Below are 20044 nucleotides of genomic sequence, written 5' to 3'. Positions count from 1 at the left end.
TTCAAAGTGACAGATTTAACATTTGCTATTAAAAAGAATAATAAAAATACAAATCAGTCAAATCACTAGGTTGTTATATGGCTATTCAAAAGAGATCCAAACTTTCCTTTCCTTTTTTAATTAAATCCTTGGGTAATTAAAGCAGCATGTTTGCAACAGAAACAGTAATTGACAAAAGAGGAATTCAGTCTTCCCATAGGAAAAATGAAATTTATTTTTCAAGGCATTTTTAACAGATTCAGCCAGATTCTGTGAAATCAAGACCATTACAAGTTCAACATACCCAGATATTACTATGAGAGGTTATGCATGTGTATGTATGTGTGTATATATACACATACACAAATATACACACACCCGTACACACACGCACACATTTCACTGTATTTAAAAAATACAGGTACTCCCAACATTTGTTTTTCTGAAGCTACCACAAAGTCTACACTTTAAATAGCTTTGGTGAATTTATAGGATACTTTGTAAATTGTACATATTTAAATTTCAATTACATTCTTTTTTTACCTCTGAAAGTCAAAAACTAAAATAAGTGCTGCCTTAATATTTTCCACAAAAAATAATTCACACAAACCATTTTATGCAACCACCAACCAGAACTCCCTTTTCACTGGCTCTCCGAGAGGGCTATACCAGCAATTCCCAGCAGGGGTCACGAAAGTAAGAAGTGCTTTTTATTTTCCCCAAAGCTATAGTGCTACCTCTCCCCAACTTCAAACCAAAACCCCTGTAAATGGCTTTGAATAAGCAGTGTTATAGTCAGACAGAATTATGACCAACCCCCCTGCAATACTACCAGTTTACATTAAGTATTCCAGTGTTCCTCATTTACACTGTATCCCATAAATGTCTTTAGAAATGTGTGTGGTTGTTTTTCTTCTGTAACTCTGATCTCCATGTCTGAATGAGCGCTCAGACTGGTTTGCAATCACTTAATGGCTGAAGTGTAGGCAAAACTGCTACCGTATCTCCTTGAACGCACTAGTTTACTGCAGCGGCCTACGTCAAAATTAAATGCTTGAGGAGGATTACTGCGAAGCTCTATAAACTAAATTAATACTAAAAAGGTAATATCCAGTTACTCTGACGACGGGCTTTTTTTTTTTTTTTTTTTTTTCCTTCTTTTCTTTGCAAGAAGCTGAGATTCACAATTTCCAATAACTAAACTGCAAATCACGGCACTTAACTCACAAAGTTCACCTCAGATTGCCTGTCAATACATAGGTATTTTTCACTAGTTCCTCCAGAGAGTATATCCCATTTTAAGTTGGTTTACTACTAGTGTAAATAATTTTGCAGCTCCAGCAGGCAAGAAACTCACAATAAAACACTATAATTGAAGATACACCTCATTTTCACAGTGTTCATAGCACATTCGATCAGGTAATTAATCGGATGACCACTGATCACAATTTACCAGAACGTTCTTCAGAATCGCTGTTATACAGCATTTGCAGATCCTTCCCTGTGACACGCGTGTGTTCCCCACCCTTTTCGAAGTATTCCTTTGGGACTCCAATGTCCACCTCACACAAAATAAAAACACAGGGTTTGGGATCAGGGTTGCTTCTGAACAGCAGTGTTGGTATAGAACAGCACTGCCCTGCTGTATATCCAAGTTCCCATTGTTTAATCTAACGTAAGGAATCTTGTTACTCTGCTGGAATCTGCAAAACTATTTTAGTGTTGTGAACTTCTGCTTTTAGCTCCTGAAGTTCAGTAACTTTAGTTGTTCACCCCCACCCCCATAGTTATTAGATATTAATTATTACCAAGATGCTAGTAAAATATGTAGTTTTTCCAAATCTCAAGATTATAGTGTATATGGGTACAGGCTGCAGTAAATGGTTCTTTACTTTTGTAGCCCTCTCGTAACTTTCCTCTCACACCTCGTCAATATCCATCGATTTGTAAGCAACACACACTAGGACAGGGGTACGTTGGAATGGCACAAATGTGACCTATGACTACCGCTGATCCAAATCAGCCTATCCTGAAAACTAAACAAAAAAGAAAATGGAAATAAAAAAACTGACCCGACACTTCCACGGTCATCTGAAGGAGTTTCTTCCAATGAATTGGTCAAAATAGATCAGCCTCACAAGAAAGTGAAAACTAAGTAAGTTGTCTGATGTAACCCCCAAAAAATATACACACATTAAAATAAATATCACTGGATTTAAGTTCCTCAAGAGATCAATGTTGTGGCAGCTTAAGCAAATATGCCTTTTAAAAATATTTAAACCACACTCAAACCTAGGTAACACCTGGGACTTTTCAGATCATGCTTCTTTAACTATACGTTTTCACATGGCACAACAGGAAATATGCACTTTGGAACAGTAACATCTGCACATTGGATATTGCACTTAATGAAAATACCTTTGACACTCTGAGACAGGTTTACCAAGAGGGGTTCTTCTAAAGATGGGGGGGGAGGGGCGTGGAAGAAATATAATGAAAAAATATACAGTATATATAAATAAATGTAGTATACAACTTGGGATACTTGCTTCAGGATACATGCAGTAAGTATCTTGTTAGATTTTCGAAATATGAATAGCATGTGGTACACAAACTATGCAAAACATCTGAGTAAATCTGTCCATATACATCACACAGATATATATATATTTTTTCAATTTTGTTGTGGTTAGCATTTTTGGTGATGTTAATAATTTTTACATGACTTCCATGGAAATGATGAGGAAAAAGCACAGGGAACTGTGCTGAAAATGCACAGATAAGCTCACAACCCCCCTTACTGTGTCTTCTTGGGGTATAGAAACTGGAATGTGGTCAAAAGTGGATGAGGAAGAGGGGGCAGAGGGAAGTTGTAACCAGCGAAAGAAAATATTTTTGTATTTTATCACTTCTAAATACATTAAATTATTTCTGAAACTAATATGGGTCAGAACTGGCTAGGACAAGAAACTGGGGCTATGATAGGGGCAGAAATAATAAAAAAATGAAAAAAATAAAGCATACCCATCGAGGAAATAAAAAGGTGGACCAAGTGATCCGATGCATGCAAGAATGCACATCCATAAAAGTCTGATCAGACAATCGGGGCTCAACCACTTTGAGCAATTTTACTGGTCCCTTTAAGGTTTTGGGTACAGCAGACTGAATCGTGGATGAGTGCTCTGGTATGTCCCTAGGTACACAGAGCAAGTTAGGGGACTTTTAACCCTGACCCTTTCAAACTCCCGCTGCCAACCTCTAACCCCCCCCCCCTAATTCTTTATAACTCTTATAAAGAAACCCCCACTTTTGATTGTTTGTTTTGTACCTCTAGCATGCCATAACTGGAGCTTCAGGAATGAAAAATGACCACTTTTTTTTTTTTTTTTTCTTGTCAGAAAGAGGGGACTGTATGGCCCGGTGTCCTAGGAGCATGAAACCGGTGCTGGGGAATGTTTAGTGACACACTGGCCCGTTGCTCTGCCCCAGTTGTGGCGATATCTCCATGAAAACCGAGCGCATGATCTGGTATGATTTGTCACACAGGTCCGACACGTCATCTGTCGTCAGGCCCTTCGTTGGGATCTTCGGGAGGATTTTGAGGGTGATTGTGCCTGGAAGGAAAAAGGAAACAGGGAATCACACATTGGGGTGACCCCTATGCTCATCATATCGACTGCAGACAAGAGCTCAGGCCACACAATCTCAAAAAAGTAGTCATCCGGAGAGACGCAAAGCTCAAAGTGTGGATCTCTGAGCCAGGGTAAAGAGTATTCCTGTGTTCGTGGGTTCTCATTGTCAGAGACTGATTAAAAATAAATAAAAACACACAGTATGGAGGCTGCAAAGTGCCTTGTTGCCATGACCGCAGAGTCTCAGTGTGAAAAGGCAAGCCGTGGGATTAACCAAACTGTGTAGAGCTTCATCCCACTCAGTGAAACAGAGCAATTTGTGACACACCAACAGGAAGTAACATTGTATTGTGCTCAGCCTGCTGCTTTAGTTAATCCTGAGTCCAAAACCACAAACCACAATAATGACTGAATTGAGTCACCCTGCCTGATTCCACAAAATGCTGTTTCAGTGATCACAGCTTTAAGACAAGGTTAATGACTTCAAGGAGACTGGTATACAAGCAGTTGAAAGATTTAAATTAAGCTTACTGACCTCACTGTGCCCCTAAGACACTTAAGAACCTCTTTCCTTGGGATGTTCAATACAATTGTGTAGTAAATGTAGCTGAACTAATAGTATGCTTAAGAATCTTTGGTCATTTTAAGTTACTAGTCAACAACCCCCGCAAACTCTGCTCCACCTTCTCCTCCCTCTTTGCCCCCCCCCTCCCCCTCCCCCTCCCTCTCCCTCATTTCTCACTGCTGATGATTTCGCCTCCTTCTCCTCCAAGACTGCAGACATCCGCAAGCTCTTCAACAGTGCCCTCTCCTCACCAATCACACCCAAACCTCCCACCGACCAAGCCTCCTTTTCTTCATTCAACTCTCTCGGACTCTGAAGTTTCCGCTCTCCTCCTACGTCACAAACGTACAACATGTGCCCTGGACCTTCTCCCTTCTCACCTCCTCCAAGTGACTGCTCCTGATCTCCTCCCTCAATTCCTCACTCCTTTCTGGCTGTTTCCCCTCTGCATTTAAACAAGCTGCTGTCATCCCACTCCTCAAGAAACCAACCCTTGATACCACCTCTCCTCAGAACTACCACCCTTGTCTCCCTACTCCCCTTCCTCTCAAAGACTCTCGAATGGGCAGTCCACCGTCTTTCTGTCCCAACACTCACTCCTTGATCCTCTGCAATCCAGGTCCGCACAGCTCACTCCACTGAGACGGCTCTCCTGGCTGTCACTGACTCCCTCAGCTGTGCTCGGGCGCCTCCCTCTCCTCAGTCCTCATCCTCTTGATCTGCAGATTCTTCCTCATCCACTCACTGGTCCTCTCCCGCCTGGACTACTGCAACTCCCTCCTGGCCGGCCTGCCTGCAACTACTACCCGCCGCTCCTGCTCATCCAGAACTCTGCGGCTCGTCTGGTATTCTCTCTGCCCCGATTCGCACACGCTACTCCACTGCTCCGCTCCCTTCACTGGCTCCCGATAGCAGCACACATTCAGTTCAAGACATTGACCCTCACCTACCGCTGTTTTGACCACACTGCACCAAGATACCTTCAGTCACTCGTCTCTCTATACATCCCCTCCAGACCACTGCGCTCCTCCAGTGCCAGAAGACTAACTCTGCCTCCTCTCCACTCTCCGTCCTCCAGAGCTGCTCCTTCTCATCCCTGGCCCCTAAATGGTGGAACAACCTGCCCACCGAAGTCAAAACAGCAGAGTCCTTGACCTCATTCCGGTGCTTACTCAAGACGCATCTTTTCCAACAGTACTTGTAATATTAGTCCTCTATCCCTGCTAGATAGCACTTCACAGTTTTTATTATGCTTCTCGCGTTCTTGATTGTTTTCCTCCTTGCTCCCTTTCCCGTAGCCCTTGACTGTGACCCTACATCTTGACAGCACTTAGCTTTTACTTTCCAGGATGTATGATCTCACTTACTGTACTTACCTGTGTAAATTGGAAGTTGAACAATGTATTATATTTTGAATTGCTATGTTTAATGTAAAATGTAATTTGTAATGCTTGATGCCTTGTACTTAACTGTATTCTTGCACTTTGTATTGCACTTACGTTGTAAGTTGCCCTGGATAAGGGCGTCTGCCAAGAAATAAAAATAATAATAATAAAAAACGTATGGAAAAAATGGACTGTATTTGGGGTAGATGGGGGGGAAAAACTGAAAATTATTTTTACTTGAGTATCACCTTACTGTGAGATCACTAAAACCAAAAAGCATTACATACATTGATGCTTACTTCATCAGAAATATCAATGAGGCTGTAAGAATAAGAATAGTATGAGCAGATGTTAATAATAGGATTCACTGCATATTTCCAGTAAGTAAGTAATGGGCACTCACATTACACTGTTCTTTCGAATGTGAAAAACTCCAGTATGTTTTTCAGACCCACGGTTTCTCCTGTTCCACACTGTAGCCCTCAGTCCCCTCCTAGCACTGCTGTTTGGACTTGAGCTATTTCCCCGAGTTAAATAGAATTGAAAGAAAAGGAAAAGAAAAAAAAACATTCATACCAGAGTTGAACTGCTTTTCTTTTCCCAAGTAGAAGTTGCTGTAGGAGGAAATCACTAGAGGGATAATAGGAGCCTGCAAGGAAGAACAAATATAATGAAAATAGGAGTCTTCAACGGTTTGAAAAGGCCAGTTTACATCAACTAGCTATTAAGGGCAAGGGGAGAAATTGCTTTGTAACTTTGTAAGAAAACACTAGGGCCTCATTAATTGGGGAATACTGCATCCTACCTCAGCTTTCACAGCATGCTTTGCGTGAACACATTTTAGGAAGGGATTCTAAAAATAAAAAGAATGAAAAGAAAAAGTTTCCAAGTTTAACAGATGTGGTCTCCACCAAAAAAACGACAAGGTTAGCCACTGACAGGGAATCATCCCACAATATATGAAGTAAAACAGCCATTCCCTAAAGCATCCAGTTAAATTTAGCCCAATTGTGATCTGTACTCATTAGTCTTGGCACTGTACGGAGTCTCCCTTATATAAGCAGCAGGGTTATAAGGGATGTCTTGGCGAAAAGGCGCAACTGTAACTGTACTTTATTTTCTCAGCCAGTTCCCAAGCCCCAAGGTCAACAGATGCTCAGACTAATGAACCTGAGCTTTACAAGGAGAACCCCCCCATCCCGATTCATGTACTTGGGGTTAACGGGCGCACAGTTGAAGCCACGTTGCATCCCTTCATCACAAGAAGAACGGCTCCGAGACAACCGAGTCCCAGATGCCCACTCCAGACAGCAGTGGTTCATTTGGAAAGCTGAATAAAACTGCTTGCTTGCCACATTAGGTTTGTTAATTAGGGCCGCGCACTGTGATATTTTGAGCCTGTGGACATCCAGGTGCAACTGTAAAATTAACAGCTGTCCCTGGGCATCCTGGGCTTCTGAAAGGAAATGGGCCATAGAGACAGACGTGGTGGGTCTTCTTTTACTTGGGACAGTGTTACATCTTTTGTTTCCCTTAAAATTAATTTTGCATATATTTTAAGATTTGTAATAACGGACAGAGCTGTAGGTTTTAGTTCATCCACCAAATCAAAGTCCCCTCCCCAATACTTTATTGTACATCAGACCCACCTACAGAGCAATTGGATTTTGTGTATGTAAGCTGTGCTATAACTGAAGTGGTTGAACAATCACTGTTAGGAAATTCATCCTAACAGGATATAACACCATCGAGTAATGCAAGTAAAGAAGGAAAGTTTAGTTTTTGCTTTCTGTGGTGCAATTTCTTACTATACTTAAAGCCACAGCACTCTATAAACAGAGATTGAAACCAGAGGGGATGGGGGAGGGGTATATGAAGAATCAGGTCCTGCTAAAATGCTGACAAAGCGGCAATAAAGGGTTCATTCCTCTTCATTTTGAAGGGACTTGCCCCCCATGGGTCTTTTCCCTTGATTGGAGAGCCTTCCACATCACGGCGGAGGAATGTGCTTCCAGTGAGTTTCCAGAGTGCTCCCAGCCAGCAGCTCTGCTGGGACAAACTGCTCGGGGCTGCAGTTTTCAGACAATATGATGCACAACCATCATAGCACCTTAGAAACCATTGCTTGTGCATTGTATTATCTGAAAACTGTGTGGCCCCGAGCAGTTCATCAGATTTGCTGTACACTTCTAACAGATGCTCCGAGTCAACCCAAAGCTCTGTATGACACATAAGAGAACTGGCTGCAGGTCTCCTGAAGCAGGATAAAATCACAATAAATCATGTGTGTGTGTTTGTGTGTGTGTGTGCATGTTTCAGTAAAGTTTAAAGAACATGTTTCACCTAAGCCACACACATGTAAAACCGGTCACTGCTTCGTTTTTTCCCTTTACAGAATATATTTTTTCTCCTTTGCGACCTATAATGAAGTCAGGCCTAAAATATGCTAAATATAAAGACATCAGCTCCCTCTAGTGGTGTAGTTTTAAACTGTACACAGTGAATACTACTTTCCTATGCATTGCACTCAATTCTTATTTTTTATTAAGTGCCATATTGTTATTTATCAATTTTTTCTGTGAGATGTGGATATCCCCTTTCTTTATGGCTCCTAATCACAGTAGTTATATTGTGAGTCAGTGGTTTATTTTTTAAATTAGGTGGCTAATACCTTCAGCCATGGTGGCTTTCAGTTGGAAAATACATTTAAAAATATGTTAAAAGCAAAAAACTATTAGGAACAACCTTGATGAAAATAATTCCCAGTATAGACACAAACATGACTGAATATGCGTTCGAAATACTTAAGCAAGTTGGGATCTGAAGAGACGGCCATATGGGGAGAAATTATACTTGATATATCACTCCTGAGGCATAATTGTTTTCATACTCAAATTATGAGTATAGCTTTGCCCTTCAGGAGAATGGCATTCCTGTTGTAAACACACACCCACACATCATGAAGCGTTACTGTAACACTAGCGCCTCCCAAAATCGGAGAGATCAAGAGTTTCTCATAGACAAAATAGAGTAAACCAATAATATTCCAGTGTCAGGTAGGCAGTGTAAATCCCCTGGCTTATTACTACTCCTTTTACAGTTATCCTTTCATCAATAAGAGACATACGGAAATTAGACTAGAGCCGAGAGTGTCAATCGCCCAGCATCCAATCTGCAAGCACATTTCATAAGCCCTTGCAAATGCCAGTCTGTGCTGCGTGGCTTTTCAGCTGTGCCATAAAACTGATGTCTGATGAAAGGAAAGCGTCTCAGTTTTAAAGAGACGAAGGCAGACTGTTTCAAGACGCTGGCGGAGGGGATAAGCACATTGAGAGGTTATCCTTCTCTGCATGATATTACCTCCAAAGCAGAGGCAAAGCACACCACAGTAATTTGCTTCACAGCGCTGTAAACTCCCACTCATGCTTTTATCCCCGTCCTTTCAGCTGAGGTTAGAGATGATTGGATGTCTTTAGCGATGCCCACTGGCTGTGTAAGGAACCTGCCATGCTCTCACCTGTGCCTGCACAGCCAGGTGGAAAGCACCCTTCTTGAAGGGCAAGAGATCTCCTTTCTGGTTCCTTGTGCCTTCAGGGAACACCCACAGTCGGATCTGCGGGAAAAGTAAGACAGCAGCTTACCCAGCTGGCCATAAACCACTGCTGAAAATGGACTACTGTATTATATCAAATGTGAAATGTGAAAATGACTGAACTGCTATAAAAATAAAGTCAAGCCCCGAGTCTGCAGGAAGGCTGAAGCTACCTGGTCCTGCAGCATGGTATTTGCTGCATCTGTCATCACACTCTTGGCATCGCTGGTCTTCTTGCGGTTGATGAAGACGATGCCCCCAAGCCAGGAGACAATACCAACAGTGCCAGCGTACACCAGCTCCTTCTTGGCAACCATGGTACAGCGGTCAGGAAGGATCTCCATCATGGCTGAAAATGAAGCAGACCACCCCTTTAAGAAAGTGGTTCCTATTGCTTTTGTTTGGTTATGCAAATCCTTAGGGAATCTCCAACTGCAATTTGCTATTCTTACCAATTTGTCCAGCAAAAATATGTTCAGAATAGATCCCTCAAAGCTGAACATGAGAAAGATAGGTTGGTCTCGCAGGGTTGAGAGCTGAACACTGAAGATTGTTTTGTTTCTTGAACATACACATACATATAGTATTTAAGAGACTAGCTTTCAGGTGTTTTATAAAGTGCATTTCAACAGGCATTTTCTAGTACTGTAGTGCTGTATTAATCTGGTGCCATAAAAAGTGTCTTAAACCAACAATGAGTTGCTTTCTCCGGAAGTTAATAATCTCTTAAAATAAGGATTATATTCTTGATACAAGTTTTTGTAGACCTCAAATTGCAGTTCACCCACCAAAAGAATTTCTAAAACAGTTTCCTTACAATATGCTGCTCTCGAGTACATAATAGATTGTGGAGTTACGCAAAAAAAGCAGGTTTCTACATTTCAATCCACAATCTCACCATGTGCTGGATTACAGTTTATATTGGGGATCTGTACTCCTCAGACACTGGTGGCCTAGACTATGCAAGACTGAAATAGCAGGAGGTCCATCCAGAGGTGCTGTGCGAAGGTCTAATAACAGCAGTTTCTAGAGTTTGTATGTCACTACTTTGTGAAATTGTTAATTGTTAAAGGGCAATAAAAATGTCATGCAGGTGCCACATGAGGTGAAAACAGCTATCAAGCCAGTCTTTTTACAGTTGAACACTTACACAGGAACCTTTTATTTTGTGTGGTTTCATTTTCAAGCATTGATCAACTGTAGGCAGTTTATTTCTAAAAAGAAGGTATTTCCCTTTGCTGGGCTTTCATTTAACCCAGGGTGCATTTCTAAGAAAACAACTAATAGGATCAGTGACCTGGAAACTGCATATTGTTACCAAAATGAGGGGCTTCTAGATACCAGCTTATGAAAAACTGAAGATAATATGAAGCCACACAGGAATAGATTCATACACCTTTAAGCACAGTTTGTAAACTTGCTTTGAGGGGGTGTGGGGATGTTAATTAAGGCTGTTTATTAATGCTTATTTGCATTTTTTTCCTCATCTAGTAAGAAATCGGAGCACAGGCCTGGCCTTTCCAAGACACTGAAACACAGACTAAACAAATGCAGACATATTTAATAACAGAGGTTATAGTATACAGCAAAAGAAAATCAATGTCAACAGAAAACAACTGGTGATTGTAAGCAAACGTGAGATGATTAATCCCTGAAACACAACTCTGAATAAGCCAGTGTCAGACACACAGAACAACCTATTTTCAGAGTTTCAATGGGGTGCTGTATTGAGAAATGCCTGTACTAATTTTTAATTCAATTCAGAGGGACTATTCAGGATGAAACAGGATGGTGGTTAATATGCTGCTATTTCAAACAATAGACTATTATTACCAGATCGTGCAAAAGAGAGATTATAGATGGTTTAGGCCCACTCATTGCCTTAATGAGAGATGCAATTCTTTGGATGGAAAGACAGGGCCATAGTTTGCCTTTGTTCCCAACAGGGTGGTTGCTAGTCTAGCGAAAGTTGGTGGCTTCCTGATTCAGTGTCAGTCACTCCCAGAGGTGTTCAAAGGCACACAGGTCAATACCCACAGGAGGTCATGAAACGTTTCGAAAGCTATCCTCCTTAGATATCTATTACTGCACTTCGAGCTTTTTCACATGTGATATTGTGTCTGTGGGAGTACAGAATATCACAAAATATATTGCTGGTCAAGGCTCCCTTCAACAAAAACTACCACCTCTACATAGTACATAACCCTTTTAAATCAGAATTGCATTGCAATTACAAAATCTCAATACACTTTGACAATACCATCTTCAGTTTAGGCACTGGCCGACAGACAGGCAGGTGTTCAGTATATAGAACCACAGAGTCTTCTGGCACTGATCCTCAAAGTGTCAATCACAACTGTATAAAATGCTCTCCCCAATTTGCAATTCACCAGTGCTAATCTTAACAAGGTCTGCATTACACTGCAGAGATTTAGAGGCACATGCAGAGCAAATTTCATCACTGTAAACAGTTGACACAATCCCAAACCCAAGCTGAACAAGCACAGAGCAAGACTTGAATTAAGTGAGGTGACACTTCAGCCTGCACAAATGATAATGAGTGCTTTTAATCCTATTGCATCATGTCCATAGACGTGCAATAAAAACCTTACAGTATAAAGGTCAACCTTTAAATAACATGTGTCTCCACGTATGGGGCAATCCAAATTAGAATTAATTTCTGTTTTTGATTTTGGAAGCCTGATTTTCTTCCTTCACTCCTGAAAGATTTGTTATGGGGTACAAACAGCCTTTTCTCTGGAGAAATGTACCTTGGCTGAAGTCTTTGGGACATTTTTCTTTTCTTTTCTTTATACAATGGCAAGCAGTCCGAAGGCACTGAGCTAACCAAACATCTGGAATATTAGCGGCAGTGGTCGCTGGTTCTGCGCATTACATAATGCTTCTTGTTTTCCTAGGGTCAGGCATCTGGTTTTCTTCCAGACGATGCAGCTGGGATGATCAGCACCCCAGGCAGGAATATGCACCCGCTGGAGGGTCAGCATTGTTCACTGCGCTTTCCCAATGGCATGCTCAGACAATCAGTGTTGATTATCTGTAATCTAATGCAACAGGCAGCTCAGAGAGGCACAGGCACAGATGTGACATATAGCTTTTATTCATGTACAACTGCAATTGTTTTTTTGATTATTAATTTTTTTAAGTTGAAACAAAAACATGCTTTCTATTAAGGATCACATGAGGAATGTTGTACACAAATGCCAAGTAACAGCTGCTGGATTCATAACAGTTTGGGGCCTTGGGATTTGTGTGTAGATTAACCCACAAAGCAGCAGCACTAATCTGGGGATGGGATAGCATGAGATAGCTGGACATATGAAGATTCCCTCCCTGCAAAGTCTGCTGTACTCCCAAAAGAGTCTTAATATAATGTAGTCTAATTATAACAGCATTTTAGTAACTGCAAGCCCTGCTCAATGTTTCCAGTTTTCAGGATTCCACACAAAAGACCTCACAACCCCAAGGGCATTTTACAGCTCTCCTAAGACTAAGTTCCTTTCTGACCGATTTGCTGGATACAAATAACTGAAAAAGACAGCAAGGGAACTTGACATTTTTCACAGATTACATGACACATTCACTGTGTTCTAATATGCTGCATTGCAGAATGGTGAATGACCACCACATGTGTGTGTGTGTGTGCGTGTGTACGCAAATACAAATCAAAGATAAACACAAGCAGTCATCATAATAAAGAACCTGCCCCCAAAAACACCCACTTCTGTATTTTCAAGATGGAGCATAAAGAGAAACTAAATAATTTGAAAGTGAAAATATGTACATGCAATACATGCATACCCATCTTTGTATGCAAGAAAGAATACATGTATATCTATTGGATTAATGTTTTACCATTTAGGTTCATAATTTTTTTATATTTAAATCATCACACCCATGGTTCAAGGTAGGTTTCATGAGAATCACCACTTTATATAAATTCCTGTAGAATTGTATTTTTTTTTCCTTTTAAAATCATGAACTGTACAAACCTTGAAACAGTCTTTCGAAAATAAATAAATAAATGCATACATACTCACCCAAGACATCCAGTGAGCTCTGATGATTGGATATGATAACGTAGGGTCCTTCAGTCTGCAAGTGCTCCCACCCACTCACCTGGAATCGCAGCCCCAGAAAATACTTGACATGTCGGACTAGAAAGCGGATAACCCTGTGAGTTAGAACAAATGGAGTGAATTAGAAAATAGCCCTGAAGCCAAACGCTCAACTATGGGTTCTCTCTTCTGCCTTTATCTACACAAAGAATTAAAGACTACACAGGTTGCAAATTATTATTTTTTAAATTTCCTCTACGGTAAGAAATTGCATCTCTTGACATTCATTTTAATGAAAATCAAAAACTATAAAAGCAAACAACAAACAAACAAAAAAGACATCATGGATAATAAGATGACTAAGACCACACAAAGTGATATAGGAGGCAGATCATTAATTTTTTAAATAAAAAATGACGACTTCTAAGCAACTGTTAGTTTATTACAATTTATTTACTTATTTATTACTGGTTAACAACATAACGGTTTCATTTGATGTACAAGTCCTTCCATCTCTAAAGAGTAAAAAACAAATACAGATTTATATAATCACGCTGCCATACACTAAGTTTTGTCAATTTGTATTCCCTTGACCACAACTAAGAAAGTGCTATCTTGATGTTTCCAAAACGCCTCTGGCATTGTTACAACGACAAAATCTTTTATCTAGTGCATATATCATTAACTCTCTCAACTCATCTGGCACTGGTTCTTTTTTAATCAATACAAGTGTTGCAAGAGGAACTTGGTTTGCATTAACCCAGGTTGAGGGTTTTATACTGGCCAGTTAAAACAAACATGAAAAACAAAAAACAAAAAACTAAACCACTGCTGATCTCGCATCCCACTTATGCCTGTAACAAAAAATTTCAGTGTCATCATCCTGAACAAATAACTCATTTCTGCCTCTCTCCCTACAACGCCTACGATAGTTTCTATTCTAGGTGTCTAATCTAGGTTAGGATCAGTTCTGAATCTGAATGCATGCAAAATTAAAGTTTCATTCGTTGTGAAGTTCATCGTTGTGAAGAAAGGAAGGGGAATCTCTAAGTTTGACATTACACGCACTTCATGAGTTTTAGATGTTGTGATTAAGCAACATACTGCAATGCTTTAGTCCTCAATTTGATTGCAATCTGGAATGCCACGTAAAACATCAAAGATCCACGTGTACCTGCATTATCAATGACCATCATAAAGGTCGGGGTGACTGCAATAGTGCTATAATTACCTATGAAGTAATGTGAGCGAGTCATTCAGTGTGGGCCTATAGTTTGCCTCCTGCAGGGCAAACATGTACCCTAGCAGATTATTTTGCCTTACAAAATATATATAGTTTGTATTCACAGCTGGTCTGTCTTGTATACTGTTTATAAACATGTTTGGAAATCTATAAACCAAACTTAGAAGATCTAATCATTTATATGAAACAGCCTATATCTATCTATAATTTGTTTCAGTAATGTAGATTTTCTCTGTATTGTGACTTCTTCAGTGCTTTGACACGTCTCATAACTAAGGCACTGTAACAAAGGTTTCCGATTTCTGATTAGATGATAATAAGTGTAAACTCATGGAGCATTGCCATCCAAGTATGTCAGCATTTTGAGAAGCCACCTCAGAATAGCTGGAATGGCCAACAATAGAAACCTACAGAGCACACAACGCAGGACAGAACAACCGAGAAGTAATCTAGGGGGGTAACTGGACTACACATTTACATTAAGGTTTTTTCTTTCTATTTTTTTTTTAATACAGCCAAAAGGCTCCAAGACAGCTGTATTTAGAAGTTAGGGTACACGGTTTAAGAGGGCTGAATACAAAAAGCCTAGAGATTAGTTGGTTCAGCCTTAGAGGATATGACTGAAAAGTGGCCATTTAAATCAAGGCAGATTACAGACAGAAAACAGGAGTCATATTTTCTACTGGAGTGCTGGAGGTATGGAAGAGATTACAGTGCTAGGTTTTTCCTGCTGATTCACTCAGTTCTACCTTGAATACAAAAACAATGTAAAAGCAATTTGCCCCAAAGAATGGGTCAAGATCAGCTTGTGGTATTGTGTTTTCTGTTGAAGTAACATGACACTACTAACAAGACCACCACTACGGTATCTAAGGGCAGAGACAATATTTTATGGATTCTAAGAAATATGTTTTTGCTCCTGTTTCATGTTAAAAAGAAAGGGGTGGGGGTCTTTCTTGGCTAAAATAAACCACTGCTGAACAGGCTACAAGAAAAAGAAAGATGAGAGCTGTTGGGAATTTGACAGGAGGTTACAACACTGTAATGTTATTCTACAAAGATATCCGAGCTGTTCATGCTCACAAGTAATTACAGTCTAAAGTCACTTTCACTCTCTTGCTCTCGATTCCAGTGCTAAGGAGGTACAGGACAGAAACTAACTAAAATATCATTGAACTGGACTCGTCTAAATATATCAATACAGGTAGATCCTATTTTGTCAAATAGGTAATGCATTTGAAAGACTGTAATTTCACGAGCCGGAGGATTTTGTATATGCAAGCGGTGGTATGGTCTCTTTCTGGACCTTTGAATATGATCTTCTGATACTACACTTGGACCCTGCCAGGTGAAAAACAAAAGCAGTAACCTCTGCAGTTAACATCCTACTAGATAGTCAGTCATTTATTTTTCAAGGCTATGTCAAAAAACTATTTGCACAACACTTTCGAAAAAGGAAACCACAGGAACTCGACCACATAACAGACCATTTTATCAACAATTCAAGCAGAAGCAAAACAGGCCGTACACAGCATGCATTGTGATCATATCACAATGAACAATATTCAAGTTTAGCACTCTTTTTCACAAAATGCATCAACATACAAGAGCCCTACTTCATTTTCAAAATCGGGGCTAACTTTAAGGCCAAAACATTATCATCAATAGCAAGTAAAATGTACTATTGAGATATTTATTTCAAAATTAAGGTTACGTTTTTTTTTACTTACAATAAAAGTACAATCACTCAGCACATACATAACTATTATGCCTTTGCTCATAGTGTAATTATATTTTGCGTTTCTGGTTTCACCCACCCATCTTCTAATTTACTCATCTCAACACTAATTGCAGGCCTGGCACTCATGTAAAGGAAGATCCTGTGCTTTTTTGTGTGCGTCTTCCCTATTATCCATCTCTGGAAGCTGTTAAAAATTAAAGGAGTGGATTCTTTTTAAATAGGGCACCAGAACATGGCAGGCAAGCTATCATGTACTATGGGAAATTAATAGCTTCGTGCAACAGTCTCTGTGGGAACAGAAATAGTTTAAAAATACCCTTGTATGATCCAAATAATAATAAGCTTATGGTATACAAGCATTTAATCATACCCAGATGGTTTTCCAGGCATGAATTCATAGCACAAGGTACTCCTAGGCTAAAGCCACCAGTTTATGTAGACCTTCTGTAGCGTGTTACCAGTTTTCACTAAAAATACATTATCAAACGTGTATTCATTAATTTATACTACTACTGATAATAATAATATACTAGTACTATTTAGGGAAAATAAACACTTTATGATCAAGCCTAAATGTAATGTTGCCAAGTGGAACTTTGTTTATCCTTCTCAGAAGAAACTGATACATAAATTAGACTGCTGTCCATTACTACAGCTGCTGCCAATGCAATTCATTAGTAAGAAAGGCCAACATTTATATGTATTACATGATTTAAAAAATAAAAAATCATGGGACATAGCCCTTAACGATTTCGTTTACATAAATAGAAACTATAAAAATTTAGTATTTGCAATAAAAGGAGATGGAGCAATGTTTTATATAATAAGGAAACAAAATCCTGCCCATGTCTGAAATAAAATCATGACGTCTTCTGCCTCGGTCACCTTTTCTCTGATTTTTACAACGCAGAAATTGAGCAACATATGAATGAGGTTTCATTGTGCTGTATTACATCTGAACCTATTTTTTGGCAGAATAGTTGGTCTTCTATCCTTCAACGAAACGTTTGGAAAATGTCCACCCCTGGGCCCAGCTCCGAGCCATTTCACAGGGGAGACCTAGCCCGTTACGTCAGGCACACATCTGTCTCTCCAAAACAGCTGGATTCGTGTTTTTGTGCCCGAGTGTGCAAATGAACACTGAGCTTATATCGAAAAGACACGTTTCTAAGTAGCCTCATTCGTTTAAAAAACAGACGTAAAGATGCGCAATCTAGCCCTCACACTTTCACAATAGCCACCACGTATTCACAACGCTAATTCATTTCTGCACGTTATCCGTCTGCCACGTTAGTTAATTGTGTTTTGCAAAACGTGGGTTACAACTCACCGCATATTCTCTATGTCCCTGCCCCCACTTTTTAGGAAACAGATCGGGATGGCCACCACGGCCAGCATCATCATCCAAGCAACGTAGAAAACCTTTTTAAAATAAAAGACAAACGTGCTGCTGGTCCACAGCAGGGCTGGGAGCAGCAGCAGCAGCAGCAGGAGTAATATCCAGAGAGCATCCATGCTGGTAATAATCCGCTGAGAGGTTCACTGTGCTGCCCTGGCTAACATGACAACTTCCTACATAAAAACTTGAGCAACTTTTGTCCTACACAGTCGGTCCCTCCTTCCCCTTCTTAATGAGGTGGTGCAATGCCAAAAAACGTCGCTCCGACTTGTTCCTGCGTGCTGGACTGTTTCAAAGACGGTCTTTGCAATGTTTTTGGATGAGATCTTGCATTTGGCCTGTTTCTAGAGGAAATTGTCATCGGAAAAAAAAGGTTTTCTTCTGTTTCCGGTTCTGGCGCCTCTTATTTCCTCCCGGTTGGGAACGCTGGTGTTCTGAGTTCTGTATTCTGTATTCTGTCTGTATCGTCTCGCCTCTCACTCTGGTGTCAGTGGTATTAAAAAAACAAAGAAACAGTAAACCACACGTCGGTTTGTTTTTGCATTAGCCCTCATTTTATTTTTGCGCACGACTGTTGCAAATGTAACCGCGATTTAGGTCACAGTATGTCTGCACAGTGGAAATTGCCCTACTGTAATCACTACCGGTCAGATGTTTTTGACAAATGTAGCTTATCTAATCATGAAGTAATAAAGTTAATTACTATTATTAAATTCAAACCATGTCCTACAATAATAATGGTTGCTATTGTTATGTGTAAAGAACAGTACTGTATGGAACATTAATATACAGAAGAACAAGTCCAATCACATATCCTATTCCATGCAGTATCCTGGCTATAGGCTATCTGAACAGATCAGAGAAGTATGCTAAAGCAAAGCCGGAAAGAATGGTGAAACAAGATTAATTATAAAAACAAAACAATCCATTACTTTTAAAACTATTTTTAAATCTATATAGTAAATATACAGTTTATGTATGTAGTAGTATGTAGCCTATTCTGATTCACTACTGGATGAATGCCTGCCTAAAGTGTTTTCTCTGGTTTCAATCTATAGCTTCTCTTTTTCATGTCATGCCTGCAAAGTTTATTTCATCTTTCCACCTGCCACTTTTTATGTGGTCTTCTGGGTCTTTTATCATCTCTTAGGATCCATTTGATAGCTTCCTTTGTCCTCTTCATTTCTGTTCTTGCCATGTGTCCAGCCCATTGCCATTTTAACATTTTCACTCTTGTGTCTCCCTGCCGAACATTGGTTGTTTCTTTTAAAAGAATACAGATTCATTTTTGACAGTCATATTTATTAATGGTCATTTTCTACTTCATGGGTACAATTTGTATTAACAAAACCTGTAATGGTTCAGAATAGGATTTCATAACTTTATTCTACTTAACAATACAACAGTCTGAACACATGTGTCTTGAGTAATTGGGTCAGGGACTCTACGACCTTCCAGCGATTACTCAAGACACGTGTGTTCAGACTGTACTGTAATTCAGCGGTTTACTCCCCTGAGCAGTTCAGCACTCCTGTAATTCTGGTAATTTGGCCCCCTTCCCTTTACGTCTTAGCTATGACTTCAGCGCATCTTGTCTGCTCTTGTTAGCTATTAGAACTATAATGTGTGACTTGTATTTTATATGAACTGTATATTGTACTTATGCACTTCTGTAACTTTGAAACTGTAATTGTAATATTGTACTGTATTATTGCACTTTTGTATTACTCTTGTATCCTGTAAGTCACCCTGGATAAGGGCACCTGTCAATAATAATAATAATAATAATAATAATAAATACAAAAACAATAAAGTATAGGTCTGTAATTTGCAGTTCGCATGTAGGTCTATGTTTTGATTTGTACTAGTGCTAAATCCAATATTGTTTTCATTACGGTCATATCAGGTATACATTTTTTTAGCTCATGGAAAGGGTTTTAGACAAGATTCAAATTGCTCCTCATATTCCACAAAAAACTAGCAACATGAGATTGGCAGGCACCATGGGTCATTTTTTTAACATAACAACTTGTGCATAACACATAGTTTATTGACAGTGTGTTACAATTATTTGACATTGGCCTCACATGTGGTAGCCAATGGGCTTATTCAGTCTGTGTGTGATTAAGTGAGTTTCCTTCCTGAACATTCACTTTTACTTCATTGTATTAGGGACAGGGCTTCTAGGGGGGCTGCTAATAATACATTCTTATTCTTGCTTAGATTGCATTCCAGACATGTTTGTAAGTGTTAATCAAGCCACTAATTGATTTATTGATTTTGTATTAAGTGTAATAAGCAGTACTGATCAATTAAGGTTGCTTTTTGTGTTGTATGTCTGAGTCACGTACACACAGATGCGTGTTTGGTTTGTTGTCTAACACTAGCACACAAGGAATTAACCTAAGGTATGTTGCAAATAATTTGTTTAT

The 20044-nt window shown here is 39.7% G+C and overlaps 1 protein-coding gene across 1 annotated transcript; it reads right to left on the bottom strand.

The window, feature by feature from the left end:
- Positions 1-196: 196 nt before the first annotated feature.
- On the bottom strand, positions 197-18184 carry agpat2 (1-acylglycerol-3-phosphate O-acyltransferase 2 (lysophosphatidic acid acyltransferase, beta)). The gene is made up of 6 exons (XM_066713001.1): positions 17544-18184; positions 13212-13345; positions 9327-9502; positions 9079-9174; positions 6138-6210; positions 197-3593 (listed from the first exon to the last, which is right to left on the bottom strand). The coding sequence occupies exons 1-6, from the start codon at positions 17726-17728 to the stop codon at positions 3436-3438; spliced, it is 822 nt and encodes a 273-aa protein (XP_066569098.1). The 5' UTR covers positions 17729-18184; the 3' UTR covers positions 197-3435.
- Positions 18185-20044: the final 1860 nt, after the last annotated feature.

This window comes from Amia ocellicauda, chromosome 9 (assembly GCF_036373705.1).
Source record: "Amia ocellicauda isolate fAmiCal2 chromosome 9, fAmiCal2.hap1, whole genome shotgun sequence".
Classification (NCBI taxonomy): Eukaryota; Metazoa; Chordata; class Actinopteri; order Amiiformes; family Amiidae; genus Amia; species Amia ocellicauda.
Note: the sequence above shows the minus strand (reverse complement) of the source record. Positions and strands in the feature narration are given on the sequence as shown.